Genomic DNA, 21,378 nt, shown 5'->3' with positions numbered 1-21,378 from the left:
AAATTTTTGATTTTCCATCAACACGAGCCGACAACAAGTACGTGTGACACGACGATCTCCGATTGCCTCGGTTGCTGGGGTAACCATCAACGGATGCTTGAAATCGCCGACGAGCTTAAATTTTCTCATTCTTCTTCTTCCTGAAAACTATCTGTTAGAGAGGAAACAAAGCCAATATCTGCTTGATAAAGTTATCGGTTCAGATGAATACCACTAATGTAAGGTTTGTATAGTAACCAATAGTCAGTACTAAGTTGCACTGGAACCTGCTGGAAAAGAGTATGATAGCCCAATTCTTCTATAAATCATGTCGTTTTGTTAACTTATTCTTTACCTTATGTGTGCACACGTTGTCACAAGCGAAAATTTAGAAAATTGCAGTAAAAAGCCGCCACCAAATTGTAAACAACGAACAAATGTAAATAAACGGCTAATGTCAAAGTCGCCCAACTTTTTTTCTGAATGCGATTATAACGGGCTACTAAGAAGAAGGCGTGATCTTGTATTTTTGGTTCATGATACAAACCTGTTATTATAAAATAATCTCAGATTAAACCGATAACTTTTCGGTGTCCAACCTAGATTTATCGATTATTTTTGCGAAGAAGAGGAGAAATGCCAAATGAAAAAGTAATAAAAATATAGTTTAAAAAACTGAAACCTCCCTATTATAATTGTCATTCGTACTGTCATCAGGTATGTGACTTCAGAATAGAAATCGCTGCATCTTTTAGGCGCATCAATATTACATAGTTACATCCCGAGCTAATAAAAGGAATGTAAAAAAAATGGACGCTATCAAGGAAAAGAGGTTAGTAAAGGTATTTTTAAACAAATATTAAGTTAAAATATATTTAAATTGCTTGATATAGCAGATAAAACTGATTTCGGTGCACAGAGAAGGAACTTAACATTTCCTTGAGATGTGAGTATAAGGCCAGTTTTTCAGTGTACAGCTGTGGTTTAAACTTAGTTTAAACGCCCGATATGGCTGCTTTAAACTAAGATCAGCCAATCAAATGTCAGCCCGCTGTTCAATTTAAAAGTTTAAACTGGCACTGAAAAACTGGCATAAAAGCATAAAAAATTTGACAGCTAATAATCTGATATTTGCCTGTATAAACGGGGCGATTAAAAAACGAGCTTTGATTGAGATTATATTTATATGTAAACATACTTTTAGATATATATATCGAAGTGGAAGTCATATTTTATCATCTTTAATACGCCAGTTCGGCTTTATTGCTAATTGGCTGGCCAAATTAAAATAATAACAAAAGAAAAAGGTTGTTAATGAAAATAAAATGAAAGAAAAGTATTTTGATTTTTTTTCTTTTTGTAGCAAAACTGTAAACAAAGGATGTAAGAAATGTCAGCAAAGGCACTTACAGCCGGTGTGAACAGCCTTCAGCCCACAATCCCAAAACTCGTTTTCAAAGTGTTTTCGTTGTCGGTCAGCACATGGTATAAGCTGTATCTCTGTTACATAGTTCCAAATTGAAAGCTGGGCTATGGGTACGCGCTATATGGAGTTACGCCGTTATGGTAAGCAATGACCCATCGCTAGCCCGATTGATATCGACGCTTATCGGCGATTTCACTAATGACGTCACAGCATGCCTAGCAACCATTTCTAGTGATTTTATTTTGGTGCTGAGTTCGTGACAGGTTTTGTTGTGTTATTTTTAGTCATTCCGTAATCAGCGAATTAACAGAGCAAAATAAAGATATTTGACCCAATAATGTTTAATCATTAAAGATAAGTTTTTGGCAAATGAGCTATGTTATGTATCTAGCCACGGATGCTGCATTTAAGAATATAAAAGACAGGTAGGTAATAGTTTGCATATCACTTTTTGAGGTTATGTTAATTTGGCGGCAGTGAAAAAGCTAAAATTTATCAAATGGAAACAAAATTTTGAACGTTTAATGTGGTCATAAATTGTGTATTTCAAATAAAACATTAAAATCCTCGAATTTCTCATATATTGCCTAAGTTTGTCTTGAGATAGAGAAAATCTGGCAAGCAGGAATCGGACTCCCACAGAGAATGATTTTCACGCTTCGTTTCATCTTTTCAAAGCTGTGATTAGTTATACGAATGTTAACTTCAAGCATAATTTAGCGTTTCTAAAGCCAGTTTTCATAGTGATGAGTTAACTCTCGCTGGGCAGTTAATTACAGAATTTCAGTTCAAAGTATGAAAGTTAACTGCCGAATATGAGTTAACTATTCACTATGTAAATGACCCTAAGTTCGAACTAATATTTTGATTATTTTTAATTCTTTTTACATTTTAGTTTATATTTTGATACCTTACGTAAATCTGGGCGCTTGCGACTTCACGTAAAGTAAACTCATTGCTTTAAACAAGAGACTATTTGAATATCAGGGATAAGATGAATTTGCTGCTGGTGTTTCTGATAATACTGGCAGTGCGACTTGCATCGGTGTTTATAGTGCAAACGTACTATGTTCCAGATGAATACTGGCAGAGTCTGGAGGTAGCTCATAAGCTAACTTTCGGGTAAGGAATTTATATTAAGTATGTTCATGAATTTTAGAATTTATTTAAATACGTACTCAACTTCTAATTAATAAATAAATAAATATAGCTATGGTTACTTGACATGGGAATGGGTTCAAGGATTACGTAGCTATCTTTACCCAGTAATAATTGCGGGCATTTACAAGGCATTGGCATTGCTTAATTTAGATACGGCACAACTGTTGGTAAGTTGGTCTAAATTTACATATTTTATTTCATAGTAAGAATATTTTCAGTCTTAACAGATAACTAACCCACGTTAACCAATTTCATGATCTGAATTTTTTTAATGGAAAGGTGGTACCTTAGATCCGATCATTGGATCATAAAAAATATGAGAATATGAAGTCGGTTTTGTTTTTTGCTTAAAAATTACTTGGTTTACACCAGCTAGGTATACGAATTGATTGCGTTCTCCCATAAAATTTAAATTTTGAAATAATTCTCTATATATAATCCAGTAGGTTAATTACGTAAATATTTATTTTATTGTTGTTATATAATAAAATTTCCATTTGTGTATTTATTCCATAGGTGATTTTGCCGCGTATTTTGCAAGGCACGTTATCGGCTTATTCAGACTACAGATTCTTTGTTTGGTCTGGCAAAAAGAAATGGGGCCTATTTTTAATCCTTGTGCCATGGTTTTGGTTCTACACCGGTTCGCGGACTTTATCTAATACTCTAGAAACCTCTTTGACAACAATCGCTTTGAGTTACTTCCCATGGAGTGGAGAAAGCACAACATATTTGTGGTTTGCTGCAATCTGCTGCTTCTTGAGACCGACCGCCGCTGTTATTTGGATACCTTTGAGCATTTATCATTTACGAAAGAGCCGTTTGCCAACAAGCGATCTTATTCTTAAACATTTTTTGGTTGTTGGGTAATTTGAATCAAAAAATCAAGCAAGCATTTCAAAACTTAATAAATTCTCTCTTGACTTCCAAAAGGCTTTTAGTTGGAGGAGTTTGTGTCGGTATCGATACTTACTGGCACGGTAGATTGATAGTTACCCCATATGAATTCTTCAAATATAATGTGCTGCATAACATTGGTAGTTTCTACGGCTCTCATCCATGGTAAGAGGTGTGTTAATCGGTAACCACATAATTTATAAATTCTTATTACTTTAGGTATTGGTACTTCACCGTTGGTTTGCCAACTGTTTTGGGCATAAATACATTACCATTTATTTTCGGTGTAATGGATACCGTTCGTCATAAACAGAATTATCCGGTACGCAAGCAGTTGCTTATTACCATTTTGCTTTCTTTGGTTGTACTAAGCACTGTTGAACATAAAGAATTTCGTTTTGTGTCATCTTTATTACCTCTATGTCTCTACATTACTGCTGATACACTAACCCGTTGGAGTTACAATGCTTCCAGGTGAATATTGTTGTTTTAGTAAAATTGAAGTGCATAGATGAACTAGATTTATTTACACCAGATTTATGCTTTGGCTGAGCGCACTGGTAATAGTTTTTGGTAATGCATTGCCCGCATGGTACTTAAGCACTGTCCACCAGAAGGGTCCACTAGAAGTGATGACAAGTGTTCAACAGATTGCTAGGGATTATCGAGATGAAAACGAACACCGCGCCAGCATACTCTTTCTAATGCCATGCCATTCTACGCCGTTTTATAGGTTGGTTTTTTTTTTATAATTTTGTACCATTAAATGAAACTGTGTTGTGACTCTTATTTAATTTACAGCCATGTTCATGAAAATGTAACCATGCGTTTTCTAACTTGTGAGCCTAATTTACAAAATAAGCCTAATTATGTTGATGAGGCCGAGAAATTTTATGAGTCGCCAACGCATTGGTTGCGTTCTCATATTCCCTCATATCCGCGTACTGCTATGCCATCACACGTTGTGCTCTACGAACCTTTAGCTCCGGTCATAAATGAGTTTCTTATGAACTACAAAGTATTGCATCGAATTTCCAACGCACAAATAAATGAAAATGTTGCACCTCAACAGGTCGTGAGCGAATGGTCAAGATTGCTGAAGGAGAAAGAAGTAGATGTTAAAGCCCTTCTGAAGAGTGTGCAAAATAGGATAGGCAAAAATATTCTAGTATATCAACGCCTACGTGCCGGAGAAGAAAATACCTTCAATCGAGATGAGTACAAAACATCAAATGAAGCTACTTCGAGGGGATCAAGAGTAGTAGAAGATGTTCCTTACAACCAAGTCAACAGCGCAGAAGACACGGAGGATCCCCACAATATGTTCAATTGATCATAGACAAAATGCTTGTTTGGTTTTAATTGATCATAATTTATTTATGATTTTGAACTATTCAAACTTTACTATCTACTTAAAATAAGGTTTCTGATTTAAAGTCCCCTGCAATATATAACAAAATTAAAAAATGATATTATTTTTGTTTCTGAAAGAAACATACAGCGGCTAGGTAGTGCAAGAGACAGCTTTGATCATATATTTACATACAAATATTTGTAAGACTTATTTTGTGTTTATTTATTTCAGTACATAATTTATCATGTAATTTGTCAGTGTTTACTGATACAGACTTTTACAATATCTCGTCAATGAAAAATATATCAGTAAGTTTACTAGTAAATCCAGGCCACCTTACATTTGTATGTATATTTATAAGTCCAGCCAAGTATAAGACTATAATATTTGAGCCGAAATGTCTTGTTTATGCAAAAGCAATTTTAGAATAACGTTGATACTTTTATATAACATCTGGTAACTAGGCTATGAAAAACTGGTTTTATAATAAAAACTAGTTTTTTTTTTAATTTTAATAAAGTATTTAACTAAAGTTAACCAAGTCTTTGGTTTTCATTGAAAAATTTGTACGTGTCGTGAATTTCATTTTCCCCGAACCGGTTCACTTTTCACTCTTGCTTTCCATGGTTTTACTATGGGCGGATGACAAATTTTCGGTGAATTTTTTTTAGGCGAAACTTGGGATAAGGCAGAATATTTTGTTTTAGTTTTATTTGTTGATCCGAAAATAAGGCTATTTTTATTTTGTAGCTTCGAAGATTTTTTAAGTAATATAACTGGATGTAAACTCGCTGCCGATTATACCGCTTGCCGATTGCATTTTCAGATTCATCGATTACTCATCGCGGTATTCCTCACATGCTTGAAGTGTTCACCAATAGAGACAACTAGTCTTACAAATAGCAGCTATCTCTTTTGAACAAGTCAAATTATCTGTTTAATTTCTTATCGCAATAAGAGTGTTGCCTACACTTCGGTTTACTTACAACATGAATATTTAGGCCGACGCCTATAAACCCTATACACGCCTATAAACAAAAATATAAACACACTTCATCACTTTCCTTCATATTATGTCCTTAAACTTGATGGAAATTCCACCGCTTACAGAGGTCATTAACAAAATAAAGACGTTATCAGCGCCAACCAAAATGTATGTTTATGTTTAAGGTCGGTGTTATGCAGACAAACTTTTGTTTGCCAAATTAAATGGCGGCTGCTTAGTTTGCTCGGAGGTGGTTATGTCGAGTTTGGCACAGGGTTGCACGTTCATTATGGTTTTCATGGCTATTGCCAACACGAAATGAGAATTTCAGATGTACATAACGCGCAAAATTTAAAATTTTTGTATATGACAACACCGAATTTGCTTAGGTCGGTGTTATGCAGAAATTTTGTTTGGCAAACTGCGTGCAATTGTTGTTGCAGCAAACTCGGAGAGAGCGAGTTTCGCGACTCTCACAGCAAACTAATTTTGTTTGGTCAAATTGCAGCAAATTCGGTGTTGTCATATACAAAAATTTTAAATTGTGCGCGTTATGTACATCTGAAATTCTCATTTCGTGTTGGCAATAGCCATGAAAACCATAATGAACGTGCAACCCTGTGCCAAACTCGACATAACCACCTCCGAGCAAACTAAGCAGCCGCCATTTAATTTGGCAAACAAGTTTGTCTGCATAACACCGACCTAATACACCTTGGCGCCAACCATACAAAGATGTTGTAAAAATATATTTTACATTCCCATTTCACCTTTTTCGCTTTTTTTTGTGCAGAGACGAAGATTGGTAATCCGCGTTTTATAATATGTACTCTCCCTATTAAATATCCGGTTATGCTCCAAGAGAAAACTAAAGTTTGAAAAACTGTTCTGTAGTTATATAGTTTTATTTATTAATAACAAATTTCATTTTGAATAAATTTAAAGTCGAAAATTTGCATATTGAGTTAACATACAAGAAACGAAGGGAATATACACTCCCTCTTACTTTTTTTTATGACAAAATGTAACATACCTGGCCATACATTCAACCTCTACTGCCAAAAATCGGCACTAGTATCTGTCACGAACGAACGAAAGGAAAAATTAATTATTGTAGATCCAGCTGCTGCAATCTAATTAATTTTTGCTTTACATAAATTTTAAAGGGATTATTGCTGCATTCAAAATTCGAATAAAAAATGGCTGCTACAGCAAGGACTCTATTAAAATTAAAAGGTACGTAGATAAGTCTAATAGGTGGTATGAGTACACTGAAAAATTATATAACTTGGAATAGTTAGTGCGACCTTAGCGACCACCTTGGTTACCCAAATATATGGTGCGATAATTAGTTACTACAAAATGAAATATTTGAACTGAAAATTAAAAGATTGGTCGGTGTATTTTGGTGATCACTGAAAGTGACTCATGTAACTATAAAGAATAAATTATTATCCACGATTTCTCAACAGATAGGGTGGAATAATTTTTCAATATGAATAATAAAAATTGCCAAGTTCACTTGTTGCTGTTATACGGTTAATTAATACCTTAATTGTGTCAAAAGTATCGTGAAATTAACTTGTATTTCCCTGCATTGTAACTCACATGCATATTATGCAAGTCGCAAGCTCATTAATGTTGTTTTCTGCTTTATACCTATAGACAGTTTGTTTGTCGGTGTCCGTTTTAGCTCGGAATACGCCAAGACTCGTGCCAATTTACAATTAACAGCAGATTCGCGAGTGATTTGCCAAGGATTTACCGGCAAACAAGGTACTTTCCACAGTCAGCAAGCTTTGGAGTATGGTACGAAGCTGGTTGGTGGAATCTCTCCAAAAAAAGGTGGCACCACGCATCTTGGATTGCCCGTTTTTGCATCGGTAATTTGGATTAAAATTCATTATTGAAGTTTCAAAAATATATATAAGTTGAAAAAATCTCAGGTAGCTGAGGCGAAAAAGGCCACTGATCCGCATGCAACTGTTATCTATGTGCCACCACCGGGTGCTGCTGCAGCTATTTTGGAAGCGCTGGAGGCGGAAATTCCATTGATTGTATGCATCACAGAAGGTGTGCCACAACATGATATGGTGCGTGTAAAACACGCTCTTCTGAGGCAAAACAAGTCTCGTCTTGTGGGACCAAACTGCCCGGGTATCATTGCACCTGAGAGAGTAAGTAAATACCTCTTTATTTATACTATATGTTTGTTTGTATGTGCTTGCATAAGACATTTAGAGACGTAAACTCATTGATTTGTACGGTGTATTGGTGCATTATTTTTTGGATGATTAAGCTAAGCCTTTATATTATATGTAAATTTAAAATCAATCAACGACAACGAGATCAAAGTTCGGGTAGATTATGACTTCTTTCCCTTAATATATACATATACAAATTTATATATTGGTATGTGTATATGTATGTATGCAGAACCAAGTGGTAGAAAAACCAAAGCAAATCAAATAATTTTAAATCAAATTTATTGCAATTTTGAACCAATAACCGATTTGACCTTCAGTATTAGCATGATATTTCTATCAATGTTTATTGTATTAAAATGGATTTGACATAAAAAAATAAAAAGGGGGCTTGGTGATAAACTGTCTAATTCGTTTATTAGTTCCGATTTTGCACAATAACAATTGTCAATTTACTGAAACGAAATTCTAGCAACATCAAATTATTGCCTATTAATTGAATAGGCAATTTCGAAAAGCATAGCCACTTGAAAATATTTCAATTCTATAGAATAAAAATACTCTGCTACAAGTGAAATTTTGTTTGCCAAAAAAGGAATTAAATTTTTATTTGATTAAAATGGGCAATTGTTATTACATTTTAAATAGCAGATATCTCGTGGTTTTTCGATAAAATAGCGCAAGACTTATACAACTTTAAAGGTTTTTACATTTTATACTAGGGCAATTCATCTAAACACATAAAGGCCTCATATCAACGTAAACCTCGTAAAATTATTTAATTTTGTACGGAAAACCGGTTTACGAGGTTTACATAGTTACGAGACATTTACGCGTTTATATGAATACCCTGACTATTTTAGTGCCACTACATTTGCTCAATGTCGCCGACAAAATTAGAAATAAATTTTATTTGGCGTAGTCGACAATAGCAGTCCTGTAGACAAGATGTCCGTTCATAAGAACGTGTGTTCCCACGACAGTCGGGTCTACGTAACCGGAACGACCCAGATTTATATCTGGCCAAGGACTGTCACTCCAGCAACACTCCCCAAAAAGTCTTTGGGGAATTTGTATGCTGCTACAATAACAACAACAACAAGATGTCCGTTCATAAGAACGTGTGTGTTGAAAAGCTCGGGTCGGCTCAGCCATCAACGTTGTCGTCTGTTTCCGCTAAGGGGCGGCCCAGGAAGTGCACGACTTCAACGGGATCTGTCCATCACTCCACTCAGCTAAGCGTTCGTTATTTCTAATGTGAAAGGTACTTGCAGTAACTTACCCAAGTCAAGCAGTTATTGCAAAAGTGAAACAATACATTCCAGCAGAATTTACAGAATTTTATAACGAAATACTACAATTGCCAACTACAAATGAAAACAGCCTCGAGAAGAAGATTTTTATAAAAATCTACCAATTATCTTTTCTTTAAATACTAGGCTTAATTTTAGATACCTAAAATAAAAGTTTCGACAAATGTATATGATTTTTTTTAAGTTATGTGAAATCAATGCCGTAAATTTCGAGAAGGACGCATCTCATAAATTTAAAATATCTATGTATACATATGTATATAATAGCATTAACAGTAAACATTTCTTCAACTTTCGATTGATAATTGGCCTCGAAATGCACCTAAATTTATTTAATTTTTTTTTTTTTTTTTAAATATTACACTTCGTTAGTAAATGATTAGTTTTTTTTTACTTCCTGAAAAGTTTTAAAACCCATACATGTGCCCTTTTCGAAATTGCTGATTCAATTATTTTCGTATTTTTCTTTTTAGTGCAAGATTGGCATTATGCCTGGTCATATTCACAAGCGCGGCAAAATTGGTGTAGTCTCCCGTTCAGGTACACTCACGTACGAGGCCGTGAATCAGACCACAGAAGTAGGTCTTGGACAAACCTTATGCGTTGGAATTGGTGGTGATCCTTTCAACGGCACTGACTTCATCGATTGTCTTGAAGTCTTCTTGAAGGATCCTGATACGAAAGGAATCATTTTAATTGGCGAAATCGGTGGTGTTGCTGAGGAAAATGCTGCTGAGTATTTAACACAATATAATACGGTGAATTAAAAATATTTACTCCCTAAAGATCTTGTCTTAATTTAAAAATTTGTAACTTCTCGTTTTAGGGCATTAAAGCAAAGCCAGTTGTATCATTCATTGCCGGTTTATCCGCTCCTCCTGGACGCCGTATGGGTCACGCTGGTGCCATTATCTCAGGTGGCAAGGGTGGCGCTGGTGATAAAATTAAAGCGCTCGAAAAGGCTGGAGTTATTGTGACCAGAAGTCCAGCACAAATGGGCAAGGAATTGTACAAAGAGATGAAACGCCTGGAGTTAGCCTAGAATTTAGCCAAAAGCTAGGAATCAAAAGCAGCAGCATGAAACGATAGAGTATCAACCGAAGTATGCAAGAAGGCAATTATTGAAACGGTCAACTACATAGTAAAAAGTGAAACGTGTAATGCGACGATGTGATGATGACGGAGGGGCCATTGGAAATTTAATTAGATAACTATAACAAAATGCATAAATAATAAATCAGTGACATCGTTAGCACACATAACTGCCGATAGCAAAGTGCTAAGATATTCAAAAAAATTTCTCCTAAACACAGTTGCCACAAAAGTACCAATCGAAACCAAATTGATAACATAGTGAATATTACCACCAAGCTAATATACTCAGTTATGGGCCTTTAGGTTTATAATGTAAAATATAAGCATTGATTCTTATTATTCTGCGCACTCCTGATGTCTTGCATGTCATTGTAAATGCACTGAAATTGCACTGAAATTAAGATTTACACAGCACTTTACACGTACATACATAAATTAAGCGATCGTGCAAAATATTTTTGCCTAATGCAATGTTTTTTATTTAGTAATTATTACATTCAATTTGTGAGCTGCATGCATTAATATTTTATATGTATAAAATAACAAAACAGAATCCTATTTTTCAGCAATAATAAAACATAGTTTTGTTTAAGCTGAAAGTGTTGAATTGAAAACTCAAGAAAAGTAAACTGTTACAATTTGAATATCTACATAAACTAAATTATAATGTATGTACATAACTATGTATGTATGTACTTTAATAAAGTCTATAAATTAAAATTACCAAGTGTGTTATTAATTTAGTCATTCAATCGTTGTTGTTGTTCTTGTAACAGCATACAAATTCCCCAAAAAGTTTTTGGGGAGTGTTGCTGGAGTGACAGTCCTTGACCAGATATCAATCCTGGTCCTTCCGATTACGTAGACCCGACTGCCGATTTACATCAACTCAATCGAACAAATTTAAATTAAACATAACTTTTATTTGACTTTTCAAACAAATGGCAACCCTCTTAAAAATATTTTCAAACTACAACCTTCTTAAATGCCTTTAGCCTGAAGCCATATATGTATGTAATACTTCTGTATTAGCAGTACCTTGAAAGTACATCTGCATACATTAGAGTGCAGATATATAATTTTAGAACAAGAGAACCAAGCAGCCAATGTACCCAGAATGACGTTTGAAAATAATTAAACATCGGGAGCGGTGGAGTAACCGTAACAATCCCACCCAGTATTTCTGAAATTATTGATCATATACGAGTCTTTTTTTGAGTCCTCTCGGCGATTAAAACAATCAGAAATGTGCTCATATTTTGATCATAAAAGACTCTTTTGTCGGTAGAAAATGGTACCCTGCCCGCTACTCTTCTTGACGAGTCTTTTATTACCCACTTTTCTGATCTGTTTTCACTCTTTTTCGAGTCATATTTATATTCATTTGTGAGTCTTATTCGAATGATATTTGAGTCCTATTTCTAAAAATTTTCGAGTCTTTCTCAAGTCATTTTTCAGTTATATTTCCAATTATTTTCGAGTCTATTCCGATTCATTTTTAAGTCGTATTTGTTAACATTTGCAAGCCTTTTTTGAGTCATTTTTCAGTAATTTTTCAGTCGTATTTCTAATTATTTTCGAGTCTTTTTCGAGTCCTTTTTGAGTCTATTTTCAAACTGTTTGCGTTGCGAAAAATAAATAAGTATTAAATTAATGTATAATTAGCAAATCAGCATATTTTATTAAGTTCACTAAATCCACTTTTCAAAATGTATGCAAAGTTTTTTGTTCCAATTTATTTTCTTAACTTTTTTTTTATAAAAAACATAACTCATATTACAACAAAAACATAAAGATAAAATGTTTAAACTTTATACAGAACTCAGAAAAATTCAATGAATTTGCAGCTTTTTAAATAGATCTTCTAGAAAGATTTTGAGTATGCAGTTTTGTAGTCCATTAAATTTTAGTACGATAAAGATTCCAAGTTGCTAAAAAACTGCAAAAATGGCGTTACAAAATTGGAAATTTATTTAATTTTAGTGATTTTTGCACAAAGTTTTGGCATTTTATCTTTATGTTTTTGACGTAATATTAGCTGTTTTTATAAAAAATTATCGAAAAGAAATTATGTAGTTAAAAAACTTTCCACTCATTGTGAAAAGTGCTTTATGCCAATTCTTTTGTCCGTATAAAAAATTAAAAATATTAGATTTAAGAAATCCATTTTACGAATTGCGCGGGTTCTTCGCAGTGTGTACCTGCAATGATCTTGTTTGTTTTCGGATTTCCAACCGTTTACTAATAGACATAGACCGTTTTGCGGTATAACCGACGATATGTACATAGTATGTATATTACCCGGTTAGCCGGTAGTGTTTTAGAAGTGGAAACCGGTGATTCAGTGATTTTTGACGAGGTAATTGCTCATAGAAAACAACGATATTTAACTAAAGTTGATAACTTTAAATGGTTAATAATATTAGCCCTCGCCCTACGGATTGTTAATAGGGGGACCGAAACGCGTCGTTTGGTACCCCTCCCGACTTTTCCCGAGCTTTTTCAGCAGTTGCAGCCCCATTCTAGAGAATTACCATTATTTTTCAATTAAACCGCTCCTGGAGTGACGACAGTTGTTGGTTTGTAGTAGTTCACAAACATACATTTATACATACTAACACAAGTGAACATTTAATTAATAGGATGCGGAATAAAAACACATTTTGCAGATACGTTACTATCAATATAGAAGTATTACATATATGTCTGAGACCTATATTTTGATACATATTTCAAATGCCAAATCCCGTTAAGGCAAGTTCAATTTGAATTGAAAATTAAAAACAAATAGGTATGTCCCTTTGAAATATGCAACGACTTTTGTATGTACACATAAACAGGGCTGATGATACCCGGGTACCCGGTTAACCGGGTAATATACATATGTACATATCGTCGGTGATACCGTAAAACGGTCTATGTGTATTAGTACCCTTGGCACTTACAGGCCTATTCTGCTTGTAACCGAACATTTTGTAACAAGCTAATTTTGTTACCAACAATTGTCACCACTTCTTGCAACCGCAATTCTATTTACCTTGGTAACGTTTTAATTTATTCAGCAGCTCAGCTATGGAGTTTTGTGTAAATTCTGGTGTTGAATATTTCACGGGGCAATATTTTGTTACCTGTTCCTGAGATGGTAACAAAATTTACCGGTTACAAGAGTGTGGAGAATACGAAATGGGTTTAAAAATTGACAGTAACTTTACTAAGCAGTAACAAAATTTTTGTTACCCACGCAGAATATGCCTGTTAGATGGTCTCTTACGCGCACCGGAATGCATCTGTTAATCGTTACACCCTAATCAACGAATGACAAAACTGTCTACCTTTGGCTGATGAAGATGAACGGTTGCCAGAAGCGCTCAGATACAGATAACAGATCAATTAAGCACCAGAGGTAATAAGTGACAGAACGTTTTGGAATATCACCGCCGATATGTCGGTGCCGGTAAAATGAAAAATTTCTTTACTAAGGGGGTCACTCATACGCTCTGTCCGACAACTTAAGCACAGCTGTGCATATACACTTGAAGGGTGTTCGGTGGATGTTTGACCCACCGGATAGGTTTGGCAGTTTACAGAAAATTTTTCAAGTAATATTAATAATAACATGGTGCTACAAAAAAAAAGTGATTAAATACACCCGAAACAAAACTTAGTGTAGGTTGTAGGTATGGCCGAGTACAACATGAAAATTGGTCCCGTATAGTTCTTGACCTCTCCATCTTTTTATACAAAAGAAAACGTTATTTTCATACTTGATGCTTTTATCTATTAATAGTTTGACTATTTTCCATTTTCCAGTTTTGAAAATAAGATTTATAGACCTTTAATGTATAAAAATATATTGTTAGACTTAGCTTGTTGTGAGTTTTCATCGGTTAAATTTTAATGAGCCCCTATTTTTCTTCATTTTAATGTTTAAGAAAGTTGCCAAGTATATGGTATTTATATAAAAGAACATTTATTTTCGAATAAATTGATTCCTCATCCAATGCAATTGCATAAAAATTGTCGAAGTTAAGCAATGGACGTGCGAGCAGTGTGGCTAAGGGGTTCATAAATATTTACTCAAAGTTGAGATATACAATGGCTCTTAAGCAAAAAAAATGGTTTTCATAAAATTTTTGGAAAATGGGCGTAACACCGCCCACATATATCATATATACGTATCTCAAAAACTACTTGACCGATCTAGACCAAATTTGATATACACATTAAGCTTGGCCTCCTTCGGACAAAACCACGTGCTCCGCCCACATATCGGTAATATCAAAAAACTCAAGGCTAGCTATATTTCAGGGGGAGTAATGTTTGTCCGACTTCAAAAAACCATCAACACGGTGTTTAAGGAGGCCAAGCTCGATGTGTATATCAAATTTGTTAGAGATTTAAAGGTCTATAAGTCCCGTTTACAAAACTTCTTCGAGTTTTAAAATCGGATAGAAAATCAAGCTATTAATAGATAAATGCATCAAGTATGAAAATAAAGGTTTTCTGGTATAAAAAAATGGAGGGTTCAGGAACTATACGGGAACTATTTTCATGTTGTACTCGACCATACATACATCCCACACTAGGTTTTGTTTCGGATGTATATCTTATATTTTTTTGTAGCACCGTGTAATACACGGATAGGCAGATTTTTAGCTCTTAAAGTTAAAGGGGGTATAAAAATACATTAAAAGCATCACATATATTAGTTCTGCGAGTCGGAGTAAAAGAAATTTTAATACGCTCTTTTTCCCCCTTCATGCTGGCTCTTGATATTAGGAGCCGGCTTGGCACATTTAGGTGCTAGGTGAGGGGCAAAAGGCTCCTGGGAGCCAATTTGCCCATCTCTGGGGTAATACATTGGCGCTTTCGCATTAGGTTAATGTTTGGCCGAGCTTCTCCTCCGATTTGTGACGTGCTCCTTGATGTCGTTCCACAAAGGGGATGGACTTACAGTTTGCGCCGACTCCGAACGCTAACTGTTTATTTATTATAAGCGGTTTTACATTGCAGAAATAAACTCGGGGTTTTTCTCTTTCGACGGCGTCCACTATTGGGAAGAAGCTTTTGAAGTTGGTCGTGCCGAGAATTGATTCCAGGCCCACCCCTATATATTATTATTAAAATTTGAGCCTCAGCGTGGAACTAAAGTGACTTTCGAAAGCTGTTTTTATTTCTGAAAATCAAACTTTCCGATAGTACTTGTTGTCTGTTTACACAATGAATGCAGACAAGCCCACTTTCAACGATACCCTGAGACATTTTTATGCTTAGAACAAAATTACTGACCTGAAATTTTTTTTTTAAATGCTCAAATGCGCACAAAACAACCACAAAGTATCAAATTATTTAATACTTATATTGTTCATATCTGGAGAATGCAATAATTACAAGCATTTTTTTTTTTTAAATGTGATGAAACATTTTTATAATCTTATTGAAATTCGGAAAAAATCGCGTCACACGGCAACGCTCGATTGGTTTGACAGCACTCGCAGCAAAAATGAAAATTGCTAGTAAGTACGAGAAAGTTTAAATTATTTCTCAAAAGTGATTTCAGTTGCAGTTACACCTTGCATTTTTTTTCCGAAAATGATTTAGGCAAATCGGCAAAAAGGGACTTTCTGGCTGTTTACACGGGAAAGTAGACGCATTTTGACAGCGAAACACTTAGAAAAAGCAGACATATAATATAATTTCTCACTATATGATATGGAAGATTCCTAAATATGTACGTTCGTTTGCGGTATACCTCTTCAAATTTTTTCGGGTACCCGGGTAATTGCGACACGGCATCACCCGCTACCCGGGTACTCGGGTAGCTCCTTACCCGGGTAAAATCATCAGCCCTAGTATAAACGCACCGTATATACCGCCTGATTTATTAACTTGCTTTACATCGATTAATACTAGGTACCTCCGAAATGCCATTTTGTTCAAACTTTCCAAAAAGTAGAGCAAAAAAACATTTTCATAAGAGGGATAGTGTATTAGTGGATTAGCTCTGCAAAGTTATTTCTCGTGAAATTTTACTCTATGTACCCAAAGATTGCTTCAAAACCAAAACCGAAATGAGAACAAACTGTCGAGAACATACTCAAAGGGAATTATATAAGAACAAACCCATGTGGAACGTTCCCAAAGAGAACAAAATGCGAACATTTCTAAGAGAGCGAAATGGTAACAAAAGTCTCAAAATTTTTCTCATCCATTAGTTTGAAATGTTTGAATATCAAATAAAGTCAACGAAAGACTTAAGACACGAACCTTTCTTGATGATGAACGATCTGGAAGTTGAAATGATCCAGATTTGCTTTGCAATCTTGGTTCTCACTGAAACGATTTTTCATACGAGAAGGCATAAAGGCGTTTTTTTTTTGCGAAATTATGGTTCCTGCCATAGACTACAGTCGTTTACAAGGAACTGGCGACACAACAATGTAAAATTAACTTACTTGGCTGCATAGACTGTCAAAAAGAGGAAAATAAAGTTAGTTACTAAGAAGATCCAAATACAGTGTGCATTTAATACAATCATCACATTTTTTTAAGCTCTGGCAGAACAGAGCTATTTTAATTTGCATTTTCCTAAGTTTTGTAACGAGAAAATACTTGCACCATTCTATTCGATACTCACCAAGTACTTGTTAACGCGTATCGAAGTACAAAAACTACTCAGTACTTGGCAGAGGTACTCGAGTATATACTTATAACTACTGTGATCGGAGCACCACAACATTTGAGATATGGAGAGTAGACAGGAAGCGTGTTTGACGAAGCAGAACCCAGACCAATGTAAAGAGACGTCTACCCCCCGACCAAGATGAGATGAGAACAGCAATAATTCGTCTTAAAAATAATAAAGCTTCTGGAGCTGATGGAATAACCACCAGCCGAGCTATTCAAACCTGGCGGCGAAGAGCTGGTAGGGCCCTTGTATCAGCTGTTAGTAAGAATTTGGTCTGATGAATACATGACGGAAGATTGGAGTCTCAGTGTACTTTCCTAATACCATTGTAAACAAGGTCCTATCCATAATTCCGTGGGAATGACTGAAGCACTGTGAGCTCAGAGCTGTCAAATTCATCACTGAAAAGATTCTTACAAATCGTCAAATTCTAGAAAATATCTAATATGAGCAAACGAGGTTTTAGACTGGGCTATGCACTTTTGTACGACTTCTTCAATCTGATGTTGGAAAGCTGAACCAGATATAAGTAAAAAAGCACGACGCTGTTGGCGTATGCACATTACATTGACGTAAGCGTCCATACCTCGAATGTGAAATTCAGACCGGTGCTTCTTTCTTCTTAGTGCTTCCATTGAGTTCATGGGCATCCTTACGTTGCCATTGCCTGCGGAGGGGCAAGGATCAAAGGATCCCCTGCGGCTCTAAAGTACTTACCACACTTGGAATTTACCCACTTGGTAATTGTTAGCTGCGAAGGAGACCTGCAAAATAGTACTGTTTCCACAAGGGCAGACCATAAGTCTTCTGCCGCCAAGTCGTAGGAGACTTCGTTTTCTTAGAATTTTCTAGCATTAGTGCCATAGTGCTGTGGGTATAAATAATTTAGTTTCACCTGAGCCTACGATATTGTATGGCTAGCCCAGAGATCAACTGACCAATACTTAGTAAACGCGTTAAAGTAAAATGTTCTCTCGGTAAGAGCAGGTTTCAGTGGGTAATACACATGAAGGCTTATAAGAAGTACAATTGTATTATTTGTATCAATATGTATACGTACGTATGTATGTGCATATATACATATGTACGTACTCACCTTGTAGTATGTACATACTTACTACGCTAGTCTAAACTTTGAGAACCGCTCAAATCACGTTTGTGATTCAATTAAATGATATTACGCCACATTCGTTTAGATTGTGTGTTCATATGCACGTGCACATACATACATATATATGTATGTGCATTAGGGTGCCTCACCAAAAAAAAAATTGCGGTTTTTTCACTGAAATTATAAAATGTATTATAGTCAAAGACTTCCGCCAATTAAGATTTATGTACGTGAGCTGAACCAATTGGAAAATGCCATCAAAAATCTCTGACTTATTTTGATTGCATTGACACAATTTTTAAACATTTTTATGCAGACCTTCTCAGAGAGAGTCTATCATCTGAAGTGATTTTTTAGAAAAAATATTTTTAAAAACTAATTTTATTTAGGATTGGGTACAAAATCATTATGGCTCAATATTTTGTATTTTAAATACAGTATTCGAAATTCTGTATTTAAAACTCTGTATAGCGAAATTCTGTATTTTAATATTCTGTATCGCAAAATTCAGTATTTTAATATTCTGTATTGCAAAATTCTTTATTTTAATATTCTGTATTACAAAATTCTGTATGGAAAAAATCGGAAACAGTTCAAATTTATATTTTTGTTAACAAATTGGTTCAGAAATAGGGCAAAAAATTCATGTTTCTCTTTACAAATCACAACGTTAAAAAGCCTTCTTTTGTGAGTACTGCAATCGTTTTTATAACACTCTTGAAGATGCAATAGGACCGATTGTTGCTTGTGGTTTGAAAAACAAAATACATATTTGGTGATAAATCTCAGCCAAATATACACCAAAATTTTTGTCCGTGCACGATGAGTCAACAAGTATCCCTTTCCCTGTAGCACAAAATGTTGAGGCTTAGCATCATCGGCTAAAAGTTATCGTTGGGAAACATAATACAGGGTTGCAAGAACTCCTCAATGATTTCAAAAGCGAGTTGGTTTATGCGAAAGCTGAACCCGACAATTCATTTTAGCATCACAAAGTATATTTTTTGTGATAATTGCAGAAGGAAGCTATTTAATATAAGCACTCGAAATAGAAAAATTTAAGGAATGATAAAAGCAGATTAGACTTAAGTCATATTTGTTTTCTAAAAAGAATTGCTAAGAATTTCATGGTATAAATATTAACTTCTTTTGCCGATTATTTTTTATTTAAGAACGGAATAAGTTTGTTTTAATTTCAGTGTTACATATATAAGTTAATAGTAAAAATATATTTTTACAAGTTTTCTAAGTATGAACCAAATCGGCCCATAAATACTGGCTTACCAAATATCTCCCTCCTGCGCCACCTAGCGGACTATTTATATTGCATTGTCATCGGGTTGTGAGCTAAGTTTGCAGTTTCAAGTGATTGCAAAATTCGAGGACATACGAGTGAAGTTAAATAAAGGCTTGTAAGAAATACAGGATTTTGGCCCAAAATAATTTTGAACCCAGAATTTTACTTTCCAGAATTTTAATTCTACATTATTTGGTTCTTACAGAATTTTAGAATACAGAAGAAGAATTTTAACTGCAAGGAAGTTGTTCACATTTTTTCCAGAATTTTCGACCGCATGATTTTTTAAAAGCAGAATTTACTATCGCTCCCTTCTTTTTACATATAAATTAGATTCTATAATTCCGATGGAAAAAACAGTACCAAGTTTTTTTTTATGGAGAGTGATGCACCCTAATGTACATACAGGCATCAGAGTATGATGCAGCTCAGTTGTTTATTTCGATTGGTCTCTCAATGCTCAATAGGCCAAATAGGTTGCTACAAACGTATTGCTAACTTGGCCCGAAATAAGGCTCAGCTGAGACAGAGCATTGAGCTTGTCGAGCCGAATGTTACTTGGTTAGTTGTGTGACGATCGACTTTGGGCGCTGTTGTATTGTAAGAAGAATGTCGGGTATAGCGGCGGATCGTGTAAAAAATTAGCAGTTTGTAGATTCAAAAAATGAGATAATACATTGCATTTACATACATATCTACAAACATACTTATTTAATACTGTTGGAGTTGCAAAGACTGATAAAAAAAAAGGGTTCAAGTAATATCTTGCAACCCATTAAGACGCGTTCAGCTTTTTGAAAGCTATTCCTAGGAGTCTGTACAAGTTTATACAGAAGGTAAATGTCAGTAGCCAAATTGACAAAGACAGAAATACAAATATGTATGTGAAGCTAAAATCAAGTGGAAGTCAGTTTAAGTAAATTGCACCCACTACATTAAATCGAATATGTGTGTGCTTATGTACATGTACATGTGTATGTACTAGAAAATTTATAATTCTTCCAAATAAGTACATACTTGTGTCGGTGGGATTTTATGTTCCAAAATACATTTACATAAATAAAAAAAAAACAATTCTGCTGTGTTTATAATTAACTACTTATAGATTATGAATGTCTACATATGTTCGTATGTGTGCATTTATATATTGTATATGTGTACGAAAATTTGTACTGTATAAATAAATTATGGTACATGTGTTTATATGCATACATACGTAAGTGCATACCTACACATGCATTTATACATATTTAAATCATTTTTATAAAGAACCAAAATAAATACAGAAATGCTGAAATGCAATTAATATGTATGTACATATGTACTATGTATGTATGAACATGCATATCCCAATAGAAATCGGTTGTATGCATTCATGAAGTATGCATGCTGTATGAGTGAATAAGTGTGAGCAATTCATGCGTCGTCATGAATTTCCACAAATAAATTCAAATTTCAGCGAATTGCCAGCGAAGGTACGTTGTTGTTGTTATTTTAAGTACCCTTCTTAATAAATTTGAAGTGGAATTTTTGTAATATTTTCAGTCTTGTACAAAAATTTTGGTGAACGGACGTATTGTGAGTTAATTTTCAGCACTAGCGGGCTTTTACAAGATATGCATTTGCATATTTAAAAGCTACTTTTTTGTATGTGTATGCTTACAATTTCTACTGGGATGTTGGTATTTGTGTATGTATGGGCTATGTGATTTTATACACCTTCAAAGTAATATAGCAAAAGTCTACGCCGGCGTAGAAGAGATCGTTTATGCCGTTGACGATCGGAGTAAAATATTTGCTACTTGAATTAAATGAATTACGTGAGCGTTTGGTATTTGGTCGTCATCATTTTTTACCTGTTCTTTTTT

General features: G+C 34.7%; 3 protein-coding genes across 3 annotated transcripts in view; all 3 read left to right on the top strand.

The window, feature by feature from the left end:
• Positions 1-1,624: 1,624 nt before the first annotated feature.
• LOC118747256 (GPI mannosyltransferase 3-like) lies at positions 1,625-5,291 on the top strand. Its single transcript, XM_036481246.1, has 8 exons — positions 1,625-1,830; positions 2,301-2,527; positions 2,616-2,733; positions 3,083-3,432; positions 3,500-3,628; positions 3,683-3,937; positions 3,999-4,196; positions 4,265-5,291. Exons 2-8 carry the CDS (start codon positions 2,400-2,402, stop codon positions 4,794-4,796), a joined length of 1,710 nt encoding a protein of 569 aa, XP_036337139.1. The 5' UTR covers positions 1,625-1,830; positions 2,301-2,399; the 3' UTR covers positions 4,797-5,291.
• A 1,561-nt stretch (positions 5,292-6,852) lies between these two features.
• Positions 6,853-11,038, top strand: LOC118747264 (succinate--CoA ligase [ADP/GDP-forming] subunit alpha, mitochondrial). The gene is made up of 5 exons (XM_036481264.1): positions 6,853-7,038; positions 7,468-7,685; positions 7,749-7,979; positions 9,793-10,077; positions 10,146-11,038. The coding sequence occupies exons 1-5, from the start codon at positions 7,002-7,004 to the stop codon at positions 10,359-10,361; spliced, it is 987 nt and encodes a 328-aa protein (XP_036337157.1). The 5' UTR covers positions 6,853-7,001; the 3' UTR covers positions 10,362-11,038.
• Positions 11,039-20,005: 8,967 nt separating this feature from the next.
• LOC118747261 (arrestin domain-containing protein 17) overlaps positions 20,006-21,378 on the top strand; it is a 78,265-nt gene continuing 76,892 nt past the window's right edge. Inside the window, exon 1 of the mRNA XM_036481258.1 lies at positions 20,006-20,346. The gene's annotated coding sequence lies outside the window, so the exon portion shown is untranslated. The remainder of the gene's footprint in view (positions 20,347-21,378) is intronic.

The sequence above is a fragment of the Rhagoletis pomonella genome, unplaced genomic scaffold, assembly GCF_013731165.1.
Source record: "Rhagoletis pomonella isolate Grant_MI unplaced genomic scaffold, Rhpom_1.0 Rhpom_scaffold_00011, whole genome shotgun sequence".
Lineage (NCBI taxonomy): Eukaryota > Metazoa > Arthropoda > Insecta > Diptera > Tephritidae > Rhagoletis > Rhagoletis pomonella.
This window is presented reverse-complemented; position numbering and strand designations above follow the sequence as displayed.